Source organism: Peromyscus maniculatus, chromosome 23 (genome assembly GCF_049852395.1).
Source record: "Peromyscus maniculatus bairdii isolate BWxNUB_F1_BW_parent chromosome 23, HU_Pman_BW_mat_3.1, whole genome shotgun sequence".
NCBI classification, from domain to species: domain Eukaryota; kingdom Metazoa; phylum Chordata; class Mammalia; order Rodentia; family Cricetidae; genus Peromyscus; species Peromyscus maniculatus.
This window is the reverse complement of record NC_134874.1, coordinates 27,099,821-27,124,339: the sequence shown is the minus strand read 5'-3', so window position 1 is coordinate 27,124,339 and position 24,519 is coordinate 27,099,821. Positions and strand designations below refer to the sequence as shown.

The window sequence follows — 24,519 nt, the reverse complement described above, 5'->3', positions numbered from 1 at the left end:
CATTAGTTATTTTTGCCTCACTGTGACCAAAACACCGCACAACTTCCGGGGGAAAGAGTAGGTTCTGAGTCATGGTCTCCAAGGGTTTCGGTCCATCATGGCTGACAGGGAAGAGAGGCAGGCTGTAACCAGGGACCTGGCTACAACCTCAAAGCCTTGCCCGTAAGACCTGCTCCCCTCAGCTGGACCCCAAAATAGTCTCCCCAAATAGCGTCTTCAGCTGGGGAACAGGCCTGTGGGGGACACTTCAATTGAAGTCATAACAGATGTTCCGCCTTGTGCTTTAAAAACCACTGAGACCCCAAGAGTGTCTGTCTGCTTTGTGACAGAGAGTGTGGCTGGTGTGGATGTGACCACAGACCATGACAGGATTGGTTGATGGTCTATGGGGCAGGAGGAGCTGGAGTTTAGGGCTCTGGACTGTCCCCTCCCAGCATGACATCTGTCCTGCCCATACCTCCAATGGGCAGCCAGATCGGCTGGCCTCTCCCGCAAGGGGTTTTATTCTGACTTCCTAAGGAGAGGCTGCCTGTTGTGAATGCAGCCCCTGTTTGAATCACACTGGGGTAGGTCGGTTAAGTTCTTGTTCTTGGTTCTCTGACAGACTTTGTCCTTTTGGCTCTGACTGGACCAAAAATGGCTGAACATCTGCTAGTAGGAAGAGCTGAACTCTCCTTTTTATGTTGTGCTGAGGTTGGAACCCTAGGCCTGGCCCATATCACGCCCCAGCCCCTCACTGGGGGATTCTAGGCAGGGGCTCTACCACTGAGCCACACCCCAGCCCTTCACTGGAGGATTCTAGGCAGGGGCTCTACCACTGAGCCACCCCCCAGCCCTTCACTGGGGGATTCTAGGCAGGGGCTCTACCACTGAGCCACACCCCAGCCCCTCACTGGGGGATTCTAGGCAGGGGCTCTACACTGATCCACACTCCAGCCCCTGACCGGGAGATTCTAGGCAGGTGCTCCACCACTGAGCCACACCCCAACCCCTCACTGGGGGACTCTAGGCAGGGGCTCTACCACTGAGCCATACACACCCCAGTCTTAGAAACTTTATTCTGGCTACTTCATTGAGAAGGGACGCTGTGTGGGCAGAGGTAGATTCAGATTCTACAGTAATATGGGTGTGAGGTAGGGTGCATGTTGTGGAATCAGAATGAGAGTTAGGAAGGCAGAGGATGTCTGGGGAGGGAGAAGCAGGGAGCCTTGACATTGCTGGGCTTGCAGCAAGTACTTCCTGCCTCAGTCATGGGACAGACGGGTCACCGATGAATCAGCTCCATGAGCGATGCAGCTGGGTCCCGAGAGCTTCCTGTAGCACCCAGCTCAACCCTCTTACCCACTTGGTTTTGTGAGGTTGTTGCTGGCATGAAGCTGCTGCTGTGGGTCCTTACCAGGAGAGAGAGAGAGAGAGAGGCCGAGCACCCACAGCTGTGGAAACGGGGTGTGTCAGAAGGTATGAAGAGGGAAGAGAGCCATTGGGTAATGTAGTGGTTTGAGGGCAGACACAGCCCAGCCCCGTGCATCTGGAACATTCTCCTCAGAAGCCCTGGCGAGGGATGCCGCCAACAGTATGGAAATCTTAATCTCGGGCTGTGCCTTACCCGTCTGTCACTGTCATCAAATCCCTGACAGGTAACCTAAGGGTAGAAGCGCTTTGTTTAGGCTCACGGTGTGAGAAGACACAGTCTACCACCTTCATGGGGAAGTCATGGCTGAGTGCACAGGGGCAGGAACTTGTGGTCAGGACTCTTCCCACTGTTTACCAGGAAGCAGAAAGTTTCGATCGAAATCAGGGCCCGGCCGTAACCTCAGGTCTGACCCCCAATACCCACTTCCTCCAGGAAGACCAGTGTTTCTATAACCACCCAGGAGAGCCACATTAGCCGGGGACCAGTGTTCAAACAGATTAGCTTTGGGGAAGGAGGCTGTTTCGCATCTCTATTGGTTCTTTTTTACGTTGCTGTTTAAAAAAAAAAAAGTACCCTTCACAAAAGCAACTTAAAGGAGAAAGGATTTATTCTCTCACATTCCATCACTATGGAAACACCAGGGCAGCAGGCGGGGAAGGCTGGATGGGAGCAGAATAACTGGCTGCTCACATTGCATCCACAGTCAGAAAGCAAAATGTGAACAGGAAGTGGGCCAGAGCTATAAGGGCTCAAGGCCCGCCCCCACCGGCCCTCTTCCTCCAGAGAGACTCCGCCTCCTAAGGGTTCCACGACCTTCCCAAACAGTGCCACCAGCTGGGGACAGATGATAAGTAAAATATCCCCTGGTAGTGGGTAACTCCGGCGTTGCAACAAGTCATATCAGGCCAGATTAATAAGTCAGTTTTAATCTGAGCAAAGCATTCCTGGGTGTTCCCAGGGGAAAAGGAGAAACCACGTGACAGGTCTATGGGCCGGGTCTTAAATACCCTGTAGGTGTGGTCTCAGGCATCTCTGGGGGAGAAGCTGCCACTTGGCTGGCTTTCTGAGAGGTGGGGTCTGGAGAGAGATGGGGCAGAAGTGAGGCTCCCCCCTAAACAGCAAGTGCTTACACACGTGAGCCCTGTGGCGGACCTTTTCCCTAGCCCAGCAGACTGTGTTGGGCCCACCAGCGGGAGGGCTTTTGCAGAGTAGTGAGTGTAAAGAAGATGGAGAAACTGCAGTACCTCTTCCAGACAGACGGTGGCTGCTCCTGTCGGCAGGACCTAGAATCACCCAGAAGGTGAGCTTCCACTTGTCTGTGGGAGAGTGTCTAGATTATGTTACTGCAGCAGGGGAGGACCCGCCCAGAATGTACAGGGTACCACCCCACAGGATTGTGCGGCATCCTCCGTACGACGTAGCGTCACCACTGGTGCCCCCTGACTTCCTGTTCATTTCAAGCTGGACTCCTGTTTTGCCCTGCTTGGGATTTACTGAGTATTTCCTGTTACAAAGAAGCAAGCATGGGAAACAGAAGAGCAGGAAGGGGAAGAGGAAAAAAGAAAAAAGGAAGAAAGGGAAAGGAAACAAACAAACAAAATTTAAAGTCGCGAATGAGTTTTCTCTTTCTTTTTCTTTTCTTTTATGTGTATGGATGTATATGTGTGCACCATGTGTGTGCCTGGTGCCTACAGAGACCAGAAGAGGGCACCGGATCCCCTGGAACTGGAGTTTTGGACAGTTGTGAGCCACCATGTGGGTGCTGGGAGTCCTCTGGAAGAGCAGCCAGGCTTATGACCACTGAGCCATCTCTCCAATCCCTCTTTATTTTTGATATAAGAATTGAACTGAGCGATCTCCTGTATGCAAAACAGGCACTGTGCCACCTCCAGCCCCCTACCAGGTGATTCTAGGGAAGTACTCTATTACTGGGTTATGACCCCAGCCCCTCACTGGGGGAGTCTAGGCAGGTGCTCTACCACTGAGCCACACCCCAGCCCCTCACTGGGGGATTCTAGGCAGGGGCTCTACCACTGAGCTACAATGCCAGATCTTGCTTTTTGCATTTCTTCTATTTTGCTTTCTGTTCCTGCTCTTCCCTGCCCCTTTCTTGGGTATTCTTTCTGGCCTCAGCAGCTGGTCCTCCTCCGGCCCCTTGTCCCAGGGCTGCATCCCAACCCAGGACACATCCTCTCTGCCTACTCCTGCTAACCTTTGTAAGCCAGCCTGGCCTTGGTAACCCAAAGGCTGGGCTGCAGCCGGAGCTGTGTGCGTGACAGGACAATGCCCCGTCAGCCCCACAAGCCAGCCCGGGCTCCACTGCCCGCTCCAGCAGCAAGACCTAAAAGCTTCCCATTGGCCACATCCAGGCTGGTCTGCCCGGAGGAGAGCCTGTAAATAGAGAGGACTAGAGAGGGAGGAAGAGAAGTCGGGAGAAAAACCTCCTCCCCTCCTGCACTGCCTGCTGATAATTGGCTCCCGGGGACCAGCTGGGGACACTGGGGCCAGCTGGGCCAGGAAGTTGTACAATGCTGCTCTTTCAGGAGAGCGGCTGCTGGCCTTAGGTCCCGTGTGACTCCAGCGGAATAAAGAGAACAGGGTGTTCTCAAAGGATGTTCTCGAACCTAGACCCCCCTCCAGAGGTGAGACACAGCGCCCTCCACTTCCACCCTCTGCCCCGAGGGCACCCCCTCCCTCTGCTCGCGCTGGCGCCCGCCCGCCTGCCCGCCCGCAGAACCAGATCCGTCCGGACCAAATGATTTCTCTCAGAGTCTGGGCAGCAACTGAGTGGTGTCGGGGAGCAGGTGGCATTGAGGCTTGGGGACCTTATCCTGTCCTGCCCTAAGGTGTAAGGCCGTATAGAAAGAGAAGCCTGAGCGTGTGTGTGTGTGTGTGTGTGTGTGTGTGTGTGTGTGTGTGTGTGTGTGTGTGATGTATGGACGTGTTTGTAATGGTGTGTGCACGTGGAAACCAGAGGTCAACTTCAAGTGCCTCCCTTGGTTGCTCTTCTCCATCTTATATTTTCCCCCCCAACTTTGTCTTTCCCTGAACCCGGACTCGTCTGACCAGTCAGCTTTAGGGGTCTTCTCTGCCTCTACGTCACACTCCCCAGATGGGATAATGGAGTTATGAGATGTGTACCACACCTGAATTTTATGTGGGTGCTGGGGTTTGAATTCGGGGTTCATGCTTGCATGGCAGGCACTGAACTGACTGAGATGTCTTCCTCAGCCCCTTGGACTTTGGTCTTTAGGGGATAAAGGCTATTTGCTAAGTACATACAATGTTTTTTTACTTGAAAAAAATGTAATTTTTTACATACAAAAAAAAATGTATGTTTGCATACATTTATGCCCCTGGCCCTTGGGAGGTTCCTGTAAGAGGCTAACCTGGATGACATAGTGCATCCTAGTGTAGCCTGGGCTACGTAAGGCCATGTCTTTAAAACAGAAGGGCCAGGGTTTTTGTAATTGTTGGGCTGTAGCTTAACAAGTAGAGAAAATGGTAAAAAAAAAAAAAAAAAAAAAAAAAGTAGCTTTTAGGTTTTTTAAAGTGACATTTATGTATTTATGAGAGGTGGATGCATGTGCATGCTAAGGCGTGCATGTGGAGTTCACAGGACAATATGCAGGAGTCCACCATGTGGGTTCTGAGGATTGCACCCAGGGTGCCAGGTTTATCGGCAAGCTCCTTTTCCTCCTGAGCCGCCTCACCCGCCCTGAAATGAAGTCTTTGCAATATAGATAGATATAAAAGTACGTGTGATGTAGGATGGGGCATGAGAGTGTCATTTGGGCAAACTGGTCCTGACGGGAACATCTGCCCCAGAAACATCAAGGTGATGGACATCCTGAGGCCTCTGGGTGACCCAGACCTACCCCCACCCCTTCCTTTGAGACAGGGTGTTAGTATTGCCTGGCATGGCCTTGAACTCACTCTGTAGCCCAGGTGGACCTAGAACGTAGGAGCGTCCTGTTTCAACTTCCTCCAGTAGCTGGGATTCCAGGCCAGCACCTCCAAGCCTGGTCACAGCTTGCTTGCTTTAAAGGGCCCAGTGTGAGCCAGACACAGTGGCAGAATCTAATTCTGAGAAGACTTGAGTTGGAGGATTGTGAGTTCAGGGTTAGCCTGGACTAGTGAGATCCTGTCTCAAAACTGCAGTGGCTGAGGGTGGCGAGGTGGGGAAGGGTGGTGGATCATTACCTAGTATGTGTGAGGCCATGGGTTCCATCCCTAGCACAAATTAAACAGGGCACAGCGGAGCACACTTGTAATCCCAGCACTCAGGCAGCGGAGGCAGAAAAATCAGAAGTTCAAGGTCATTCGCCGCTACTTAGTGAATTCAAGGCCAGCTTGGTATAAAGGACACTCTGTCTCAACAAAACCCCAAGTTCAAGAATGTTAAAGCTCAGACCTGCCTTGTGCCTCAGAGTCCTGAGAGGCTGTGTAAGCTACAGAATCCGAGCTACAGCCAAGAGCCATGGTGTGGCCTCCGGTTCATCGGCACCTCCACCACTGGTGAATATGGCTGGAAGTCCGTCAGGTACATCCGCAACACTGAATGAGTTCTTGTGAACACCACCTGCTACGGGAGAGGATGTGGGGTAACAGCTGGGGGGGGGGGGCTATCAGTGCCCCAAGTGACTTAGGATGGTTAATATTTTTCACATTTAGTTATTGTGTGTGCATGATGGGAGTGAAGTCCATGCACGTGTGTGAAGATCGGAGAACAGTTAGGGAGTCATTTCTCCCCTGCTGTGCAGGTCGGAAGTGGGGGGGCTTGGTGGCATGCACATTTAACCCACTGATCCATCTCGCTGGCTCGGCGGTAAATATCTGTTGTCAACTTGGCAGGACTTAGAATCACTCCAGACAAGGCCTTGCACCCGTCTATGAGGGAGTTTCTGGATGAGTTAATTTAGATGGGAAACTCCACTCTAGATGTGGGTGGCACCATCCTATTGGCCTGAATAAAAAGTAGTGAGCTGCGCTGGGGGTATTGAGGGCAGCGGTGGCGCACACCTTTAACCCCAGCACTCGGGAGGCAGAGGCAGAGGCAGGTGGAGCTCTGAGTTCGAGGCCAGCCTGGTCTACAGAGTGAGTTCCAGGACAGCCAGGGCTACACAGAGAAACCCTGTCTGGGGGTGGGGTTGGCGGGGTGATCTGAACACCAGCGTCCATCTCTCTCGCTGCTTCCTGACTGTGGATGCCACGTGACCAGCGCCTCACGCTCCTGCTGCCGAGCCTTCCCCGCCATGATGGACGGCACCCTCAGACTGTGAGCCATAATCCACCTTTTCTCCCTCATGTCGCTTGTGTTAGGTATTTTGTCGCAGGAATAAGAAAAACAGCAGAACCTGGCTTCCTCCCCAAACTCAGCGCCAGACCAGGTCTTTCTCAGTTGTGCTGGAGTCTAGGAATGAAGGCAGTGTATAACACTAAAGGAAATCAGCTCATTTGAAGCAAGCCCCTGCCTTCTGGGGGTCCCCGGCATCCGTGACATTGTCCTTACAGCTACGATCCTCTCCCACATGGTGGGGACCGCATCTAGCTGTAACCCGGGAGTCTTTCTCACAATCACCCAGAGAGGTGATTGACGGGTAAAAAGATCGAGAGTCTGGCAGTGTTGGCTTCATTATCGAGGGAAGAAGTGGTCAGTGGTTGGCGGGAGCTGAGTGGTTGTAACTGATGAAGAATCCCTCAACCGTCGCACCTCCTTTTTAGTTTATTTGTTTTGACGTAAGATCCCAGGTAGCCCAGGCTGGCCTTGAGTGCCCTAGGGAGCGGGGGATGGCTCTGAAGATTAAAAGATTCTCCCGTCTCTGCTTCCAAAGTGTTAGGATTATAGATACGGCACTGTGTACCACATCCTCTCCTTCTTCCGAAAGGGAATTTTCATGGGTTGGGGTGGAGCTCAGTGAGTAGCGAGCGCACTTGCCTAGCACGCTTGAAGTCTGGGGTCCCAACACCATTCAGAATCAGTGCGGGAGGATCAGGAGTTCAGGGTCATTCTCGGTTATATACCAAGTTTGAGGTAGGCTAGTCCAGGATGCATTTATGTATGTTTGAGTGCTTCCATAATGAAAGGGATAATTTAGAAAAACAAAACTTAAAAAAATAAGTAAAGATCTTTACATGCATGGATGTTTTGTCTACCTGTATGTCTGTGCATTGTGTGTGCTCTTGGTACACACAGAGACAGAAAGGACCATCAGATCCCTTGGAACCAGAGTTACAGATGGTTGTAAGACAAGTTGTGGGAGCTGGGAACTGAACTTGGGTTCTCTGTAAGAACAAGTGCTCTTAACCACTATGCCATCTCTCTAGCTCCAAGCAAAATATTTTAACTTTGTATTCTCACTCCTGGAAACCTATCTCTTGAAAACATTGGCTGGATGGTGGTGGCACACACCTTTAATCCCAGCACTCGGGAAGAAGAGGCAGGCAGATCTCTGAGTTTGTGGCCAGCTTAGTCTACAGAGTGAGTTCCAAGACAGCCAGGAGTACACAGAGAAATTCTGTCTCAAAGAACCCTAGTTAATTAATTAAAAGCATCACTTAACATGAATATGTGGAGCTAGACCTGGTGGTACATGCCTGTAATCCCATCTACTATGAGAAGCTGAGGCAGGGGTAGGGTGGGGGGAGGTCTTGGATTAATAGCTGTCTGGGGTCTGGAGTTCATTCAAAGCCTGCCAACTTAGTAAGACTTTGCCTCAGAAAATCTAAAAGCAAAACAGGCTCAGTGGTAGACTACCTGCCTAACACGTGCAAGGCCCCAGTTCAACCCCAGGTACCAAGGGACAAGAAAAAAGGAAGAAGCAGTTTTGCATTCTGCTTGGAGAATGTCAAAATATTTTCCAATGAGAAAACCAAGTATAGAGAAAAGGGTATGTGAAAACACTATGTTGGGGACAGAGAGGTGGTTCAGTGGTTAAGAGCACTGGCTGCTCTGCCAGAGGACCCGGGTTCAATTCCCAGCACCCACATAGTAACACACAACCGCCTGTAACTCCAGTTCAAGGGATCTGATGCCCCCTTGTGGCCTCCTCAGGCAGTGCACACAGAGGTACACAGTCATACACGTGGGGAAAACACCCATACACATTAAAAAAATTCTTAGCCGGGCGGTGGTGGTGCACGCCTTTAATCCCAGCACTTGGGAGGCAGAGCCAGGTGGATCTCTGTGAGTTCGAGGCCAGCCTGGGCTACAAAGTGAGTCCCAGGAAAGGTGCAAAGCTACACAGAGAAACCCTGTCTTGGCAAAACGAAAAAGAAAAAAAAAATTCTTAAATAAAAAATATAAAATAATGGCAGACTTAAGACCTTTAGTACAGTGAGTATGAGTGAGTGAGTGAGTGAGTGAGTGAGTGTGTGAGTGTGTGTGTGTGTGTGTGTGTGTGTGTGTGTGTGTGTGTGTGTACACCTCGGCAGGCAGGCATTCCTCCCCCCCCAAAGTGCACTAAATAAACAAATACAGAGGCTAGGGTGGTGGCTCAGGGGTTAAGAGCACACACTGTTGTTGCAGAAAACCAGAGTTCAGTTCCCAGTGCCCACATCCGGCGGCTCACAACTCTAGCTCCAATGCCCCTGGCCTCTTCAGCACCTGCACTTATGTGTGTACACATACCCACAGTCAGATACACACATACATATACATAATTAAAAAAAATAATAAACCTTTTAAAAAATGTCAACAACACAATAGCCTACCAGATAAATGATAAATGATACCATTTAACAATTGTGCACATTATTCACGTGTCTGTGGGCTGTGTTAAAATTAGCGTGAGAGCCATGAATTTGAAAGCAACAGGAAAGGAATAATTTCGTGTTTTTCCATGTAATTAAGGCAGGAAAGGGGATTTGCCCTCCAGTTGGAAAATGGCCAAGGGTGGATGGAGGGCCAGGAAAAGCTCATGGAAGTTTTGTTTTGTTTATTATTTTGGGGGAACGTACTTGCCACAGCTCTTGTGTGGAGGTCAAAGAACACTTTTGTGGATTGGGATCCCCTTGTCCATCTTCATGGGGGTCCTGGGAACGGCACTCCGACTGTACCCGCGGAGCCCCCTCGCCAGCCCTCGGTGGGAAGGCTTACAAGAGGCAGAGGGGTGGCTGACTGGTCTCAGCTCCCGACATCAGCATCTCTTCCTCTTGTACTCTGAGGGATAATGTTTCCCTGGGGATGAAAAAGCCTTCCTTTGTGTGGCCCCTTAATTACCATGCTGTTGTGCCAAGCTGGCGCGTAGCAGGCGGGTGCAGCAGCTGGGTACAGCCAATGCCAGGCAGCAAAGCCTGCTCCCTTGGGACAGCCTGGGACAGCTGGTCTGGGAGCGCTGCCCACCTCTGCCCCCTCCCCCCCACCAAGCTGGGTACCGGCCGAGGATCTAGAGGACCCTGGATGGTCTCGGGGCAGTCAGAAACCCCAAGGGTCATGGGGGGGGGAGGAAGTTGGGAGGGGTCTCAGCCGCTCTCGGAGGCTCATTTATTTCACCCCCCTCCCCCTCCCCCATCTTGTTTTGCAGACCGTCAGCGTCAATAAGGCCATTAATACGCAGGAAGTGGCCGTGAAGGAAAAACATGCCAGGAATATCCTTTTGGATGCGATCCTTGGGAGGCCGACCCTGGAAGGGGGTCAAATAGTGGGACCCGGGGTCAGGAGGAGGCTTCTTGCTTGGCCACAGGAAGAGTAACCCTTGCCAGGGACAGGAGCCTGCAGATGGAAGCCACTTCCACTTCCGGTGGAACTGCGGACCCAGAGAGCACCAGTCTCAGGAACTCCAGCCTGGCAAGGGCCAAGGAGGCCACCCAGCCAGGCCTTTTCTGTTTATTTAGTTAGTTATATTACGTTTTCAACCCAGGACAAATGGCTAATTGAGGTGTCCATTAGCATACCAAAGCTGACCTGGCCGCCAGGTTCTCCCAGCATCCTTCAGTCCCTACCTGTTACAGGTATATATATATGGCTGGCACACCTCACCCCCTACCCTAAACTCTCCAGCCCAGAGGCTGGGCTGCCCTTCCTCCAGAGGCTCGTCTCTATATAATGCGACCATTCTGGTTGCCCGGCCTTTCGGCTCATCTATTCTTCACCCTCCTGGCCTCTTGGTTTGGTACTCCCCTCCCCCCTCCCCCGCTCCTCACATGGCTCAGTCTGACCATGTCCACTCTGGACTCCCAGATGTCCCTGCCTCTGGCTATGCTCTCCCACACATCTACAATAAACTTTCTCCTCCACCACACCTAGGAGCTGCCATGTCCTTCCCTTTTTATTTATTTATTTCGTTCATGTGAGTTGGTTAGATTTATTTTTGAGACAGGGTCTCATGTAGCCCAAGCTGGCCTCTAATTCACTGTCTAGCTGAGGGTAACCTTGAACTGGTGACTTCCTGAGTTCTGGGATCTCACAGGCCTGTACCGTCATGCTCAGTTTTTATGCAGTGCTGGGGTGAAACCCAGGGCTTCGTGCATGCTAGGCAGATTCTTCACCAGCTGAGCTACAGTTGAAGTTCTTATTTGCTTGTTTATTTTATTTATTATGTGTGTAGGTGTTTTGCCTGTAGGTCTGTGCACCACATGCCTGCAGTGTGCACAGTGGCCAGAAGAGGGCGGTGGATTCCCTGGAACTGGAGTTACAGGCAGTTGTGAGCTGTTGTGTGGGTGCTGGGAATCGAACCAGAGTCCTAGAAGAGCAGCAGCTGGTGCTCTTAACCGCTGAGCTGTCTCTCCGGCCTCTGCTTGTTTTTTGATGGTTTTGATGGTGGCGGTTTTGAGACAGGGCTTCAATGCGTCCTACAAGTCGGCCTCAAACTTGGGATTCTCCTGCCTCAAGATCCCGCTGGGATTCTAGGTGTGTGCCGCCAGGCCCAGCTCCTACCCCTCACTTTAATAATGAGTAAGAAAGCTCTCTGAGCTGGCTCAGCAGGCCAAAGCTGGTCAAGGCTGGCATCCCGAGTCTGGTTCTCAGAATCCACAGTGGGCGAAGGAAGCCTGTCTTCAAGGTTGTCCTTCAGCATCCTCACATGTACCGTGGCACGCTACACTCATGCTCACACACAGGCGTGGCAGACACATGAACAAGGACCACAGGCAAAACAAAAGTGAAAGAGGAAACCACGTGTTAGGACCATGGCAACGGGCCGGAGAAATGGCTCAGCGGTTAAGAGCACTGGCTGCTCTTCCAAAGGACCCGGGTTCAATTCCCAGCACCCACATGGCAGCTCACAGTTGTCTGTTGTAACTCTAGTTCCAGGGGATCCGACACCCTCAGACATACATGCAGGCAAAACATCAATGTAGAAAAAATACAAATAAATAAATTATTTTAAAAAAAATAGATTGTGGCAATGGTCCCAAGAGCCCTATGTACATCTGGCTGACCCAGAGAGCAGCCAAGACTACCCCTGGCCCGAGCCACAAGTGCAGGTTATGAAGGGACTTCCCCTCTCAACACACTTCCACTTCTGGGGACCATGGTGACACATGCCTGCCACCTCGGCCACTGGGAGGATGAAGCAGGGTGATTGCCGGGAGTTGGAGGCTAGCCTGGGCTACAGAGTGAGACTCTATCTCATTAACACAAACAAAGGGCAGGGGGGCTGGGAGTGTGGCTCAGCTGGGAGAGTGCTTACCTGACATGCACCAAGCCCTCTGTCCCAGCACAGCGTCACATAAAACAGGTGTGGTCCTGCACACCTGTAACCCCAGAAGTCGGGAGGTGGAGATAGGAGGATCAGAAGTTCAAGGTCATCCTCTATTAACATACTACTTCCAGGACAACCTGGGCTATTTAAATGTTGACCCACTCTCAGAAAGACAGGGAGGGGCCAGTAAGATGGCTCAGCAGTTGTAAAGGAGCTTGCCATCAAGCCTCTGAGGTCTGAGTTCAGTCCTCGAGACCCCGTGTGGAACTGACTTCAACAAGCTGCCCCTTCTACATATGCACCTGGGTATATGAGTTCCCGCACATATATACACGCACACACACATAATAATACATATTAAAAAGACAGTTCTGGCTGGGCGGTGGTGGTACACACCTTTAATCCCAGCACTCAGGAGGCAGAGCCAGGCGGATCTCTGTGAGTTTGAGGCCAGCCTGTTCTACAGAGCGAGATCTAGGACAGGCACCAAAGCTACAGAGAAATCCTGTCTTGAAAAACCAAAGGAAAAAAAAGAAAGAAAGAAAGAAAAAAAGACAGTTCCTTTTGAGAGGAAACTATTATAAAACAGAGAACAAGGTATTCCAGTACCCCCAGCCTCCAAACCGCCCAGGCAAGCATGTGGAATTGTGGGGTCTCCGCAGTGAGCAGGGCCCCACCCTCCTTGCCAGCACCACCCACCAGGCCCCCCACCAGGCCCTTGCTTTTCCCTGACTCCCGTCACCTTGCATCCTGGGCACCCACCATGAGAAAGGCGCGCAGACGTTTTGGTCCGTGGTCAACCGATTGCCTCTGTCCAGCAACGCCATGCTGTGCTGGAAGTTCTGCCACGTCTTCCACAAGCTCCTCCGAGACGGACATCCAAACGTGAGTCCCTGGGGCGGTAGGTACCGGCGATCGACGCCAGTGAGCAGAGACGGGAATTGAAGCTTTAAAGATAACATTTTTTATCTATATGTGTGTGTCTACGTGAGTGTATGCCACGCGTCCAGGTGCTTGAGGAGGCGGAAAGAGGGTGTCAGATCTCCTGGAGCTGGAATTACAGGATGTTGTGAGCCGCCCAGTGTGGGTGCTAGGAGACGAACTGGGGTTCTCTCTGCAGGAGCTGTAAAACACCCTTAACTGCCAAGAATTTTTTTTTTAAATATGCATTGTTGTGAGGGTGTCAGATCCCCTGGAACTGGAATTACAGACAGTTAGTTGTGAGCTACCATGTGGGTGCTGGGAATTGAACCCAGATCCTCTGGAAGAGCAGCCAGTGCTCTTAACCACTGGACCATCTCTCCACCTCCCAGGAACTGAACCTTTAAAACTATTTTATTCAGAGAGCCAGCAATTGGAGAAGACTGTGTCCTAGCTCATCTTAAGGCAGCAAATTATATAGGGAGAAGGGGGTGGAGACAAAGGCTGTCAGTCTTTTCAGGGTTCAACCTCGCCCCTTTGGTCAGGTGATCAGCCATATTTCTGATCAAAACATCCCACTTCGGATATTTGTGCCTCACGGTATCATTCCTTGCACTCTTCTCTCGTTCTGTGGATGTCTGGGCTCAAATGTTTATCGAAATACTTAGGTTAGTGTCTGCTGGTGTCAACCTGTCCTGGAGACACTCAGGCCAGAGGCGGTGGTACACTCCAACCGTGTCTGTGCAGAGGCCAGGAACATTGTGTATACACTGATTGCTTCCCGCAGTATGCAGCACACGTGTCGTTATAATATAGAATATGGAAGTGCCCCGTTCATCTCTCCTGTCCCCTGTCAAAAGCGACTGTCAGGCCAGCAAAATAGTCCTAGGAGCCCAAGGTGGGAGGAGAGACTGATTTCTGAAAGTTGTCCACTGCTCTCCACATGTATGCTGTGGCCCCTGCACACACACACACACACACACACACACACACACACACACACACACGAAAAAAGAGGCTGCTGGCTGCTGCCATACCGCTTGTCTTGATTTCCCATAGGAGGTGGGTACATCCCTTCGGATGGGTCTCTTCCCCACCCCAGGCCCAGGTAGACTGTTCTCTGGCCACCCGTGTCCCCTCTCATGGTTCTTCTCTTCTTTCCTAGGTGCTCAAAGACTCTCTGAGATACAAAAATGAATTAAGCGACATGAGCAGGATGTGGGTGAGTGTGGAGATGCACCCGGGACCCCTTACTCTTCACAGGAACTTGCCATTCTACTTGTGACCTTTGTGGTCACAATACATTGCACCTTTTTGTTTGTTTGCTTTCAAGACAGGGTTTTTCTGTATAGTTTTGGCCTTTCCTGGAACTCACTTTGTACACCAGGCTGGCCTCGAACTCACAGAGACCCGCCTGGTTCTGCCTCTCGAGTGCTGGGATTAAAGGCGTGCGCCACCATCGCCTGGCTACATTGCACTTTTAATTCTTTGTTTTGGGGCTGGAGGGCTGGCTCAGCAGTTAAGAACACTGGCTGCTCTTCCAGAGGACCCGAGTTCAATTCCCAGCATCCACATGGTGGCTCACAACCATCTATAACTCCAGGGATCCAGTGACCTGTTCTGACCTCCTCTGCCATCCATGCATGTAGTACACAGGCCTATATGCACCTATACACATAATAATAAAAGGTTAAAAAAAAATAAAGATCTATTATTTGTTTGAGATCTCTGTACATAGCCCAGGCTAGCCTAGAACTTGTAATCTTCCTACTTTACCCTCCTGAGTCCTGGGATTATAGGCATGCAGTGAGAACATGGGGTGGGGGTGGGGTGCAGCCACCGGTGGTGTTCCCCAGGAGCCATCCACCTTGTTGGTTTTTGGTTTTTGGTTTTTGTTTGTTTGTTTTTTGAAGCAGGGTCTCTCTACCTAGTCTTGGCTGTCCTAGAACTCACCACATAGACCAGGCTGGCCTTGAATTCCCTGAGATCCTCTCAGCTCTGCCTCTCAAGGGCTGGGGTTAAAGGCTAATGCCATCACAATACACCAAGCTGTCTGCCTCGTGTTTTTGAGACAGGAGCTCACTGAACCTGTGGCTCACCTATTAGGTTAAGGCAGTTGTCTGGTGAGCCCTGGGGATCCTCCTGCCTCTGCTCCCCAACACTGGGGTTGCAAACATGCACTCTGAGTGTGGAAGACGCAAACATGTGGAAGATTTGCAAACATGCACTCTGAGTGTGGAAGATGCAGACATGTGGAAGATTTGCAAACATGCACTCTGAGTGTGGAGGATGCAGCCCGGGCCCCCAGCCTTGCCTAACAATTAATTAACAACTGAGCCATCTCCCCAGACTTTTTTTTTTTTTAATTCTTTTTATCTCATCCCATGCTTTCCTATGGATTCATTGGGTCTCACTTTGTAACCCAGGCTGGCCTTCAATTCCAGATCCTCCTGCCTCAGCCTCCCTGGTGCTGGGCTTGCAAATGTACAGGGCCACACCTGACTTTCTTTACAATAGCTATTTTAATTATTTAATTTAATTATTTAGCCAGGCAGTGGTGGCGCACACCTTTAATACCAGCACCCGGGAGGCAGAACCAGGCCAGCCTAGTCTACAGAGTGGGTTCTAGGACAGCCAGGACCGTTACACAGAGAAACCCTGTCTCAAAACACCAAAAAACAAAATAAAAAAAATTATTTTTATTTGTCCTGTGGGCGCCGGGTGCTGATGTAGGCCTAACGAGGTGTCACATTCACTGTAGCTAGAGCAATTGTGAGCGAGGAATTGAATCCAGGTCCTCCCTGAGAGCAGCACACACTCCTGACTGCTAGGCCATCACTCCAGCCCCCCTTTACAAGATCTTTCGCCTTGCAAACAGTTGAGCTATCTTAATGAGACCCATACCGTATATTGCTTTTTATAATCTCATCATCTATCCTTAGAGATCTGTTTGGCCATCTGGCATTTCTGGTGAATCTTAGCTATTCTTCACATTTTCCTTTTGTGCTTTTTTTTTTTTTCCTTCCCTCCTTGGGAGCTACTCAGTTTTCCTGGGAACACAGTTCTTTGAAGTCAGTAATAAAGACAGGTCCCTCTGGAGAGAACCTGTGTTTGCCTCTGTAGAGATCCGCTCTCAATTAAGCTCTCAGCTGGAGGTTTATGAATTCTGGGAAGGTCCCCTGGGGAGTGTCGGCTGGGTCTCCTTCCCAGCGCTGATTGGGTGGAGGAAATCCAAATTGAATATCCTCAAGGATTTCCTCCATGTGGGAGTGCTGGGAGTGAACACCCTTTAAGTGTTTGTTTATTTTTTTAGAGAGAGAGAGTGAGAGTGAGAGAGAGAGAGAGAGAGTAGGGGAGGGGTACATGCATGTCACCAAGCATGGCTGGAGGAATCGGGGTGATCCTCCACTGTGTGGGATCCTGAGGTCGTCAGGCTTGGTGGCAAACTCCTTTCCCTTTTGAGCTGTCTTTTTGCCCTATCTTTTAAAATTATATTTATTTGGGTTGGGGATTTAGCTCAGTGGTAGAGCGCTTGCCTAGCAAGCGCAAGGCCCTGGGTTCGGTCCTCAGCTCCGAAAGGAAAAAAAAAATTATATGTTATGTGTTGGGATGGGTGTGGGCACATGAATGACGTAACACTCATACAGACGACCCCTCGCCTGTGGTAGTCAGTCCTCTCCTTCCATCGTGTGGGTCCCAGGGACTGACTCAGGTTGCTGAGCCTGGCAGTGGGAGCCCTCACCCACAGAGTAGCCAGCCAGCCCAAGGAAAAGATTTCAGGGAAAGTCCTACCTCAGCACTGATGCAGCTTCTTCTCTTCTTCCCCAAAGGGCCATCTGAGTGAGGGGTATGGACAGCTGTGCAGCATCTACCTCAAACTGCTGAGAACGAGGATGGAGTACCACACCAAAGTGAGCATCTCCTGTTCTCCACGGCTCCCGCTCCCTCACCCCATCCCTCCTCCGAGCCCGCCCTCCCCAGTCCTCCCTCCAGACCCTCCTTGGTCTTTACTAGCACTTTAGGGAACAGGCTGGGACCTCAAGAAGTGGGGGTGCTATAGTCCAACTCTGTAAGGGGAAATCAACTGATAGAACAATTGTGGTCAGGGAACCCCAGGGTGACCTTTTGACCTCTGTTCATAGGGTCATTCTGTTCTGCATTTCACACAGAGGATAACAACCATCATCCGGTGCATGGTGTTTCCTGAGGAAAATGGCAAACATTTACTTATATATATTTTTAAGATTTATTTATATTTTATATGTGTGGTCTGCTTATACATTATGTGCATCATGTGCATGCAGTGCCCAAGGAGGCCAGAAGAGGGCAACAGATACTCTGGAAGTAGCATTATAAACAGTTGTGAGCTTGGGGGTGCTATTACCTGCTGAGTGACCAATCCAGTACCATCTTGTCTTCTTGTTTTGAATTATATTTTTATTTATTTCAGGTGGCCGGTATCAGAGGACAACTTAGAAGAGTCAGTTCTTTCAGGGCTGGAAAGATAGCTCAGAGGTTAAGAGCACAGACTCTTTTTTCGAGGGGAATAGGGTTCAGTTCCCAGCACCCACATGGCAGCTTACAGCCATCTGTCACAGCAGTTCTAGGGGATCCAGTGCCCTTTTCTACACTCTCTGGGCACCAAGTATACACATGGTGTACATGCATACATGCAGGCAAAACACTCATGCACATAAAATAAAAATAAATCTTAAATCATTTGGAAGATAAAAATAATAAATAAAATTTACTCTTTAAAGTTTTAGGGGGGAAAATTAGTTCATTCTCCCTTTCTACCATGTAGCCCCAGGTTATCAAATTCAGGTCAAAACAAGCCAAAAATCTATAAATAAAGAGCACTTTTGGGGTGATAAAGCAAGAATAAATGGAGTCTCGCCTTGTTCCAGCTCCATGTAAAGTATTTGCTCTGGAATTTAGAGGCTCTTGATGAAATGACCTCTATCTTTTTGTGATCTGTTTCCATGTCCTATGGTATCTTGGCTACTACGGCAGCTGAGGCAGGAGGATCACTTGAATCCAGGAGGAGATGTAGCTAAATGGTCAGAGAGTGCTTACCTAGCATGCTCGAAGCCTTGTTTTGATCCCCAGTGCTGGATAAACCTAGTATGGTGTGCACACGTCTAATCCCAGCACTCAGGAGGCGGAGGCAGGAGGATCAGAAGTTCGAAGTTGTCCTTAGCTACATAGTGAGTTTCAGGTCAACCTGGGCTACATGAGACCCTGCCTCAAAACAAACAAACAGATACTTGAGATCAGGCTCTGTCTCTTCTGGACTCCCATGGGCTCACAGTAACAGCTTTGGTACATTGCCAAGGCTGAGGAGATTGAGTGGGAATCAGAGAGGGCCAGTGAGTGATGAGTGTCTGCTGCCCTGGGATTCCAGATGATCCACTGGGGAGCATGCTCACATGCTGGGTCTCATTGCCCCTTGGGAGGACGCGCTTAGAATGTTCCAGGACTCATGTTGCAAGAGAGGGACCTTCAGCTCCGATGATGGGTAGTGGGCAGCGGGTGTTGTTTGTTGGGAGCCTCATTAAGGGGTCCTGCCTCCCTCAAAAGGGTGTAGTTGACATGGGACCTGCTATATTGTTTAATCTGGTCTTATTGGGCTGTGTGGGGGCTTTTCCCCCTGACCCCCGAGGTACCAGGATTGAACCCGGGTCTTTGTGCTTGCGGGGGGACTCCTCTCTCTCTACACTGTGTCCTCAAACAAGCATTCCATCCCTTGAGTAGCATCGGCAGCCGAACGCTCCACCCACCTGGCTTCACCCCCAGCCTTCTTGTGCTTCATTCTATCCTCCTTCACCCAAATTCCCTTCCAGAATCCCAGGTTCCCTGGCAACCTTCAGATGAGTGACCGGCAGCTGGATGAAGCTGGAGAGAGTGATGTTAACAACTTGTAAGTGGCTATCCTGCTCCAGACCCAGTAGAGAAGTAAACTTTTGTGATTTTAATTCTTGCTCCTGGCAACAGTGAGAGGCCCTGATGGCAGGAGACAGGCTGGGATGAGGAGGAAGTCCCCGGGGTGACTTGGCCCCAGGGTCACTTATCCATTTGGAATCCTACCCAGACATATTTCACCGTGGCTTCCCTGTCTTAGTCTCCGCTTCCTAACCCCGAACCGAGCCTTGTCACCTTTCTTTGCCCCAGTGGAATCTTGAGAGGTTTAGTCTTTAAATAACTTTCATAATAGATGCTTGGAAGGAAGCTGAGGTGTATGTCTATGCAAGAAAGAATGCCCCTGTGCTCACACGGGAGTCCTCAGGGTGGGGAAGCAGGACAGAGTATGGGGGCGGTGTGATTACCTGGCTTTGGTGGCTGACAGTGTGGTTCAGCAGTACAGTACTTGCCTAGACTCTCCTAGTGAGGGATCTGGGGTATGACCCAGTGGTAGAGCACTTGCCTAAAATGCCCCAGTGAGAAGCTGGGGGCATGGCTCCTGAATGGAAGAGCATCTGCCTAGAATCCAATGAGGTGCTGGGGGCATGGCTTAGCAGCATCATGCTTGCTTAGCATGTACAAGGTCATGGATTTCATCCCCAGCATTGGGTTGGGGTGTTGAGGAAGAGTCAGGGCGTTGAGGGAGAGTCGGTGCTATAGACTCTGATTTCTGTTTCTTCCTGTGTCAGTTTTCAGCTCACAGTGGAGATGTTTGATTACCTGGAGTGCGAACTGAACCTCTTCCAGACTGGTGAGTCACTTCCCTCTTCTCTGATTGGGGCTGTCCTGGGACTCAGTCTCCTGATTCCCAGCCTGGTCCGTGTGGTCCAGCTGACCCAGCCCTTTGGTCTGTCCGTCTTCTTTTGTTTTGTTAAAGACAAAGTCTCTATGGTGTGGGTTGGTCTCGAACTCACGTCAGGTCCTCCCTCAACCATCTGAGCGTTGGGATCACAGGTTTGCACAGTCACATCCGGCTGGCCGAGCCCTTGCTTAGCAGGGGGCATTGACGCGGAGCTGTCGCATCAGCCTTTGCTCTCTCCTCGCACAGTTTTGAAGTCCATTATTTCATATCAGATAGGGAGGCCGGTTGCTCTGCCCATCCCCGGGGCCTCCCTCCCTCCTGGCCACCAGGCTCCCAGAGGCTCTTTTGCCCTTTCTGACATCCACGGAATGGTGGCCACCGTTCCAGCCAGGCCTGTCTGTAATTGGAGCTGTGCTGCCACGCAGGCATGCTCTCTGCTCAGAAGGGGCGTGCAATCAGATTGTTCTTTGGGCCGCCAACCAGCTCCCAAATAAAGACATGGAGACTTATTATTAATTGTGAATGCTCGGCCTTGGCGTAGACATGTCCCACTAGCTCTTTTAACTTAATTTAACCTGTTTCTAGTCATCTACGTTTTTGCCTCGGGGCTTTTTACCTTTTTTTCATTATGTATGTCCTTCTTTCCTGCTTCCTCTGTGTCTGGCTGTCCCTGGCATCTTTTTTTTTTTTTTTTTTCTTCTCCTGAGCCTAGATTCCTCTTCCTACTTACTTTCTCTGCCTATACCTCCTCCCTCACTATTCAGCTTCTTTTTTTTTTTGTTTGTTTGTTTGTTTGTTTGTTTTTTTTGAGACAGGGTTTCTCTGTGTAGCTTTGCGCCTTTCCTGGAACTCACTCTGTAGCCCAGGCTGGCCTCGAACTCACAGAGATCCGCCTGGCTCTGCCTCCCGAGTGCTGGGATTAAAGGCGTGCGCCACCACCGCCCGGCTCAGCTTCTTATTAGACCAATCAGGTGCCTTAGGCAGGTAAGGTAAAACAGCAATATATATTTACATAGTTAAACAAATGTCCCGCCACACGGGAGTCTGTCTTGAGCTAAGGATGCAGCTCAGTGCAGTAGAGCGCTTGCCTACCGTTGCGGTGAGACCTCCATTTGTTGCAGTAACGCCCGCGCGACCACTACCCGATCACCATGTCCGAGCCGGGGGCTATGGATTAAAAAATAGGGACCAGGGGCTGGAGAGATGGCTCAGCTGTTAAGAGCACTGGCTGCTCTTCCAGAGGTCCTGAGTTCAATTCCCAGCAACCACATGGTGGCTCACAACCATCTCTAGTGGGATCTAGCACCCTCTTCTGGCATAAAGCCATACATGCAGATAGAGCATTCATATAAATAAATATTTAAAAAAAAAATAGAGACAAGAAACAGTGGGTCATTCACCCAGCAGAATGCCGAATGCCGTTCATTGAAAGAGGGAGGAGGCCTTAAATACAGGCTTACAGCACAATGGGGGATCCCCAGAGGGCAGAAGTTCGCTACCCAATGTTCTACATTCTTGCATCTAAGCTGTTTACACCAAATACAGGATACACAAACAAAGAACCTGGGGGTGGGGGCGTTCAGTAAGGAGGAAACTGGCAGGGAATCGGCATAGGGAGGACATCTGGTCAAGGTCGACAAGCAAGGCAACAGCTACCCAAGATGGGGGGTCAGGGCCCTACAGCCTAGCATGCACACAGATTTTTTTAATCATGTATACATATGTGTCTGTGTTGGGGTATATACAACATGAGTGCAGTTGCTTGCAGAGGCCAAAAGAGGGCATCAGATCCCCTGGAGCTAGAGTTACAGATGGTTATAAGCCACACTGCCCCCTATGGGTGCTGGGAACTGAACTTGGGTCTTCTGAAAGAGCAGTATGCACTCTGAACTACTGAGCCATCTCTCCAGCCCTAATAACCCTGTTTAAAAAAAAAATTAATTAAAAAAAGAGAAAAAAAGCCAGACATGGTGGTAGGTAGATGTCTGTGAGTTAGAGGCCAGCCTGATCTACTGGCGAAGGCACCTAGGGTTGTTACACAAAGAAACCCTGTCTCAAAAAAAAAAAAAAACCAATAAAAAGGAGTAGAAGCAGCTAAGGATACCCGAGGTTGACCTCTGGTCTCCATATGTACCAGCCTACATGTGTACCTGCTTGTACACACACATACACACATACACACACACACACACACACACACACACACACACACACACAGACACGCACGCACGCACGCACGCACGCACGCACACATGCTTACCCACCAAGCCAGAGCTGAGAAGCACAGTGCAGAAGCTCTTGGCCTCCTCACTGGTCTCATCAGACGGTGTGCGGCACAGGCAGTCATAACCATAGAGCTCACAGCTGAGCATTCAGCGGCCCGGCCAGGCTGAGAAACTTGCCTCCAGTCACACTGCTCTAGCTGCTGCTGGGGGTCAAGTGGCATTCCCAGGAGGAGATGGAGGTAGCTGTGATTGCTTGTCAGACAGGAGCCTGAGGAAGCCAGTTGACACTGATGGCTGCCTTGCATGACAGCTGCTTTTAATTTGTGTCAAGGGTGGTTCAATTTGGGTGGTTCTCTTTTTTTTTGAGGGGGGCAGATTTTTGAGACAGGGTGACTGTGTTGTTTTGGTGCCTGTCCTGGATCTCTCTTACAGACCAGGCTGGCCTCGAACTCACAGAGATCCGCCTGGCTCTGCCTCCTGAGTGCTGGGATTAAAGGAGTGTGCCACCACTGTCCGAAAAATCAAACTCTTTTTGGTTTTTTGAGACGGGGTTTCTCTGTGTAGCCCTGGCTGTCCTGGATCTCACTCTGTAGACCAGGCTGGCCTTAAACTCACAGAGATCCGCCGGTCTTTGCCTCCCTAGTGCTGGGATTAAAGGTGTGTGCCACCACTGCTTGGCTGGTGGTTCCCTTTCTGTGGTGTGTGTGTGTGTGTGTGTGTGTGTGTGTGTGTGTGTGTGTGACTCTCTCTGCCTTTCTCTTATCCACCAGACAAACACACTTACAGGATCTGTGCAGACCAGGGAGGTGCAACACACGAGGACTCTGTGCCTACCCATGGGCAGGTCCACACATGTGGGGACATCAGGGAAGTCTTGTGTTTCACGTTACATAGAGTCTCTAGGGACAGTGGGCAGCCAGGACAAGAAAGGTAGTCAGCCCTGGCCATGGGGTGAGTGATAGCCTATAGCCAGGCGTCCAATAGCTGGGTGTAGAATTAGGTAATGTGGATAGATGCCTGGAATAAGAAATTTAGGGGAAAGCTGTAGCACAATTGATAGGTAGGGTGCTTGCCTAACATGCATGAAGTCCTGGGTTCAAATCCCCGGCACTATATAAACCATGCACGGTGGCTCACACTTCTCCCAGCATTCAGGAGGTGGATAGAGGCAGGGAGAACAGAAATTCAAGGTCACTCTTGGCTGCATATTGAGTTCAGGTCCACCCTTGGCGACCTAAGACTCTATGTCAGAAAAGAAAATGTGTTGAGTGTTTCTGATCAGACTTGGGACATGCCTCATAGGTTATCAGTGAATCTTCTTTCCCATGCTTATCATGGGGTTCTGCACAAGGCAGTGTCTCCCTCACCTCATCATGACACACCGAGCTTTCTGGCCATCAGGAGCAAAGGTGCTTGTTGTACCCATTGATGGCCATGTGGGCTCATAGCACCCAAGCAGTAGCACAACTACTTCTTGGCTTTGTGACCACCTTCAAGTGATGTTTTCCTTACCTGTCTGGTGGGGATACCCTTTCCTGTCTCGGGGTTTCATAGGGTTAAATGAATCACATGGGTCAATGCACTTGTCAATCACAGGCCACCCACCTGTCATCCAGCCCTCAGGAGGCTGAGGTGAGAGGATAGAGATATTAAATCCTGCCTGAGCTACATAGCAAGATCCTATCTCAATGTGAGATTATGGAAATCACTAGGGATACAGTTCAGGATCATAGCATTGGCCTAGAATCCCCCAATGAGGAATTAGGGGTATGGCTCAGTGGTAGGATGCTTGTCTAAAATTCCCCAGAGGAATTAGGGCCATGGCTCAAGAGTAGAGCCCTGGGCTAAAATCCTCCAGTGAGGGGCTGGGGACATAGTTCAACAGTAGAGCACTTGCTTAGAATCCCCCAGTCAGGGGCTGGGGTGTGGCTCAGTGGTAGAGTACCTGCCTAGAATTCCCAGTGACGGGCTGGGGGTGTGGCTCAGTGGTAGAGTCCCTGCCTAGAATCCCCCAGTGAGGGGCTGGAGGTGTGGCTCAGTGGTAGAGCACCTGCCTAGAATCCCCCAGTGAGGGGCTGGGGTGTGGCTCAGTGGTAGAGCCCCTGCCTAGAATCCCCCAGTGAGGGGCTGGGGTGTGACTCAACAGTAGAGCACCTGTCTAGAATCCCCCAGTGAGGGGCTGGGGGTGTGGCTCAACAGTAGAGCACTTGCCTTTCATATACAAAGTCCTGGGTTCCATTCTTAGTGCCATAAAAACAGAATACATGCACAGAGTAAGTCTTGGTTGTATGTCAGACCCCTGATTCTACTCCACTGCAAAGATCTCTGCCTCACTGTGGCCTCTCCCCATCTTCGTCCACAGTGTTCAACTCCTTGGACATGTCCCGCTCCGTGTCCGTGACCACAGCTGGGCAGTGCCGCCTCGCACCGCTGGTCCAGGTCATCCTGGACTGCAGCCACCTCTATGACTACACTGTCAAGCTGCTCTTCAAGCTCCACTCCTGTGAGTATGACCGCCGCTACCATCTCGTGCGAGCTTCAGGCTGGGAGCAG

General features: G+C 50.6%; 1 protein-coding gene across 3 annotated transcripts in view; it reads left to right on the top strand.

Annotated features, from left to right (window-relative positions):
* Positions 1–24,519, top strand: part of Hip1 (huntingtin interacting protein 1) — a 134,647-nt gene that overhangs the window by 77,335 nt on the left and 32,793 nt on the right. For 2 of the 3 annotated variants that reach the window (XM_006971288.4, XM_016002073.3), the window contains exons 2-8: positions 9,940–10,003; positions 12,800–12,942; positions 14,144–14,200; positions 16,809–16,889; positions 18,822–18,898; positions 19,629–19,690; positions 24,329–24,469. In XM_006971288.4, coding sequence (XP_006971350.1) covers positions 9,940–10,003; positions 12,800–12,942; positions 14,144–14,200; positions 16,809–16,889; positions 18,822–18,898; positions 19,629–19,690; positions 24,329–24,469 — 625 coding nt within the window. Of the gene's footprint in view, positions 1–3,835; positions 4,057–9,939; positions 10,004–12,799; positions 12,943–14,143; positions 14,201–16,808; positions 16,890–18,821; positions 18,899–19,628; positions 19,691–24,328; positions 24,470–24,519 lie in introns of those variants that run through there. The other variant, XM_016002071.3, reaches the window with a different exon arrangement.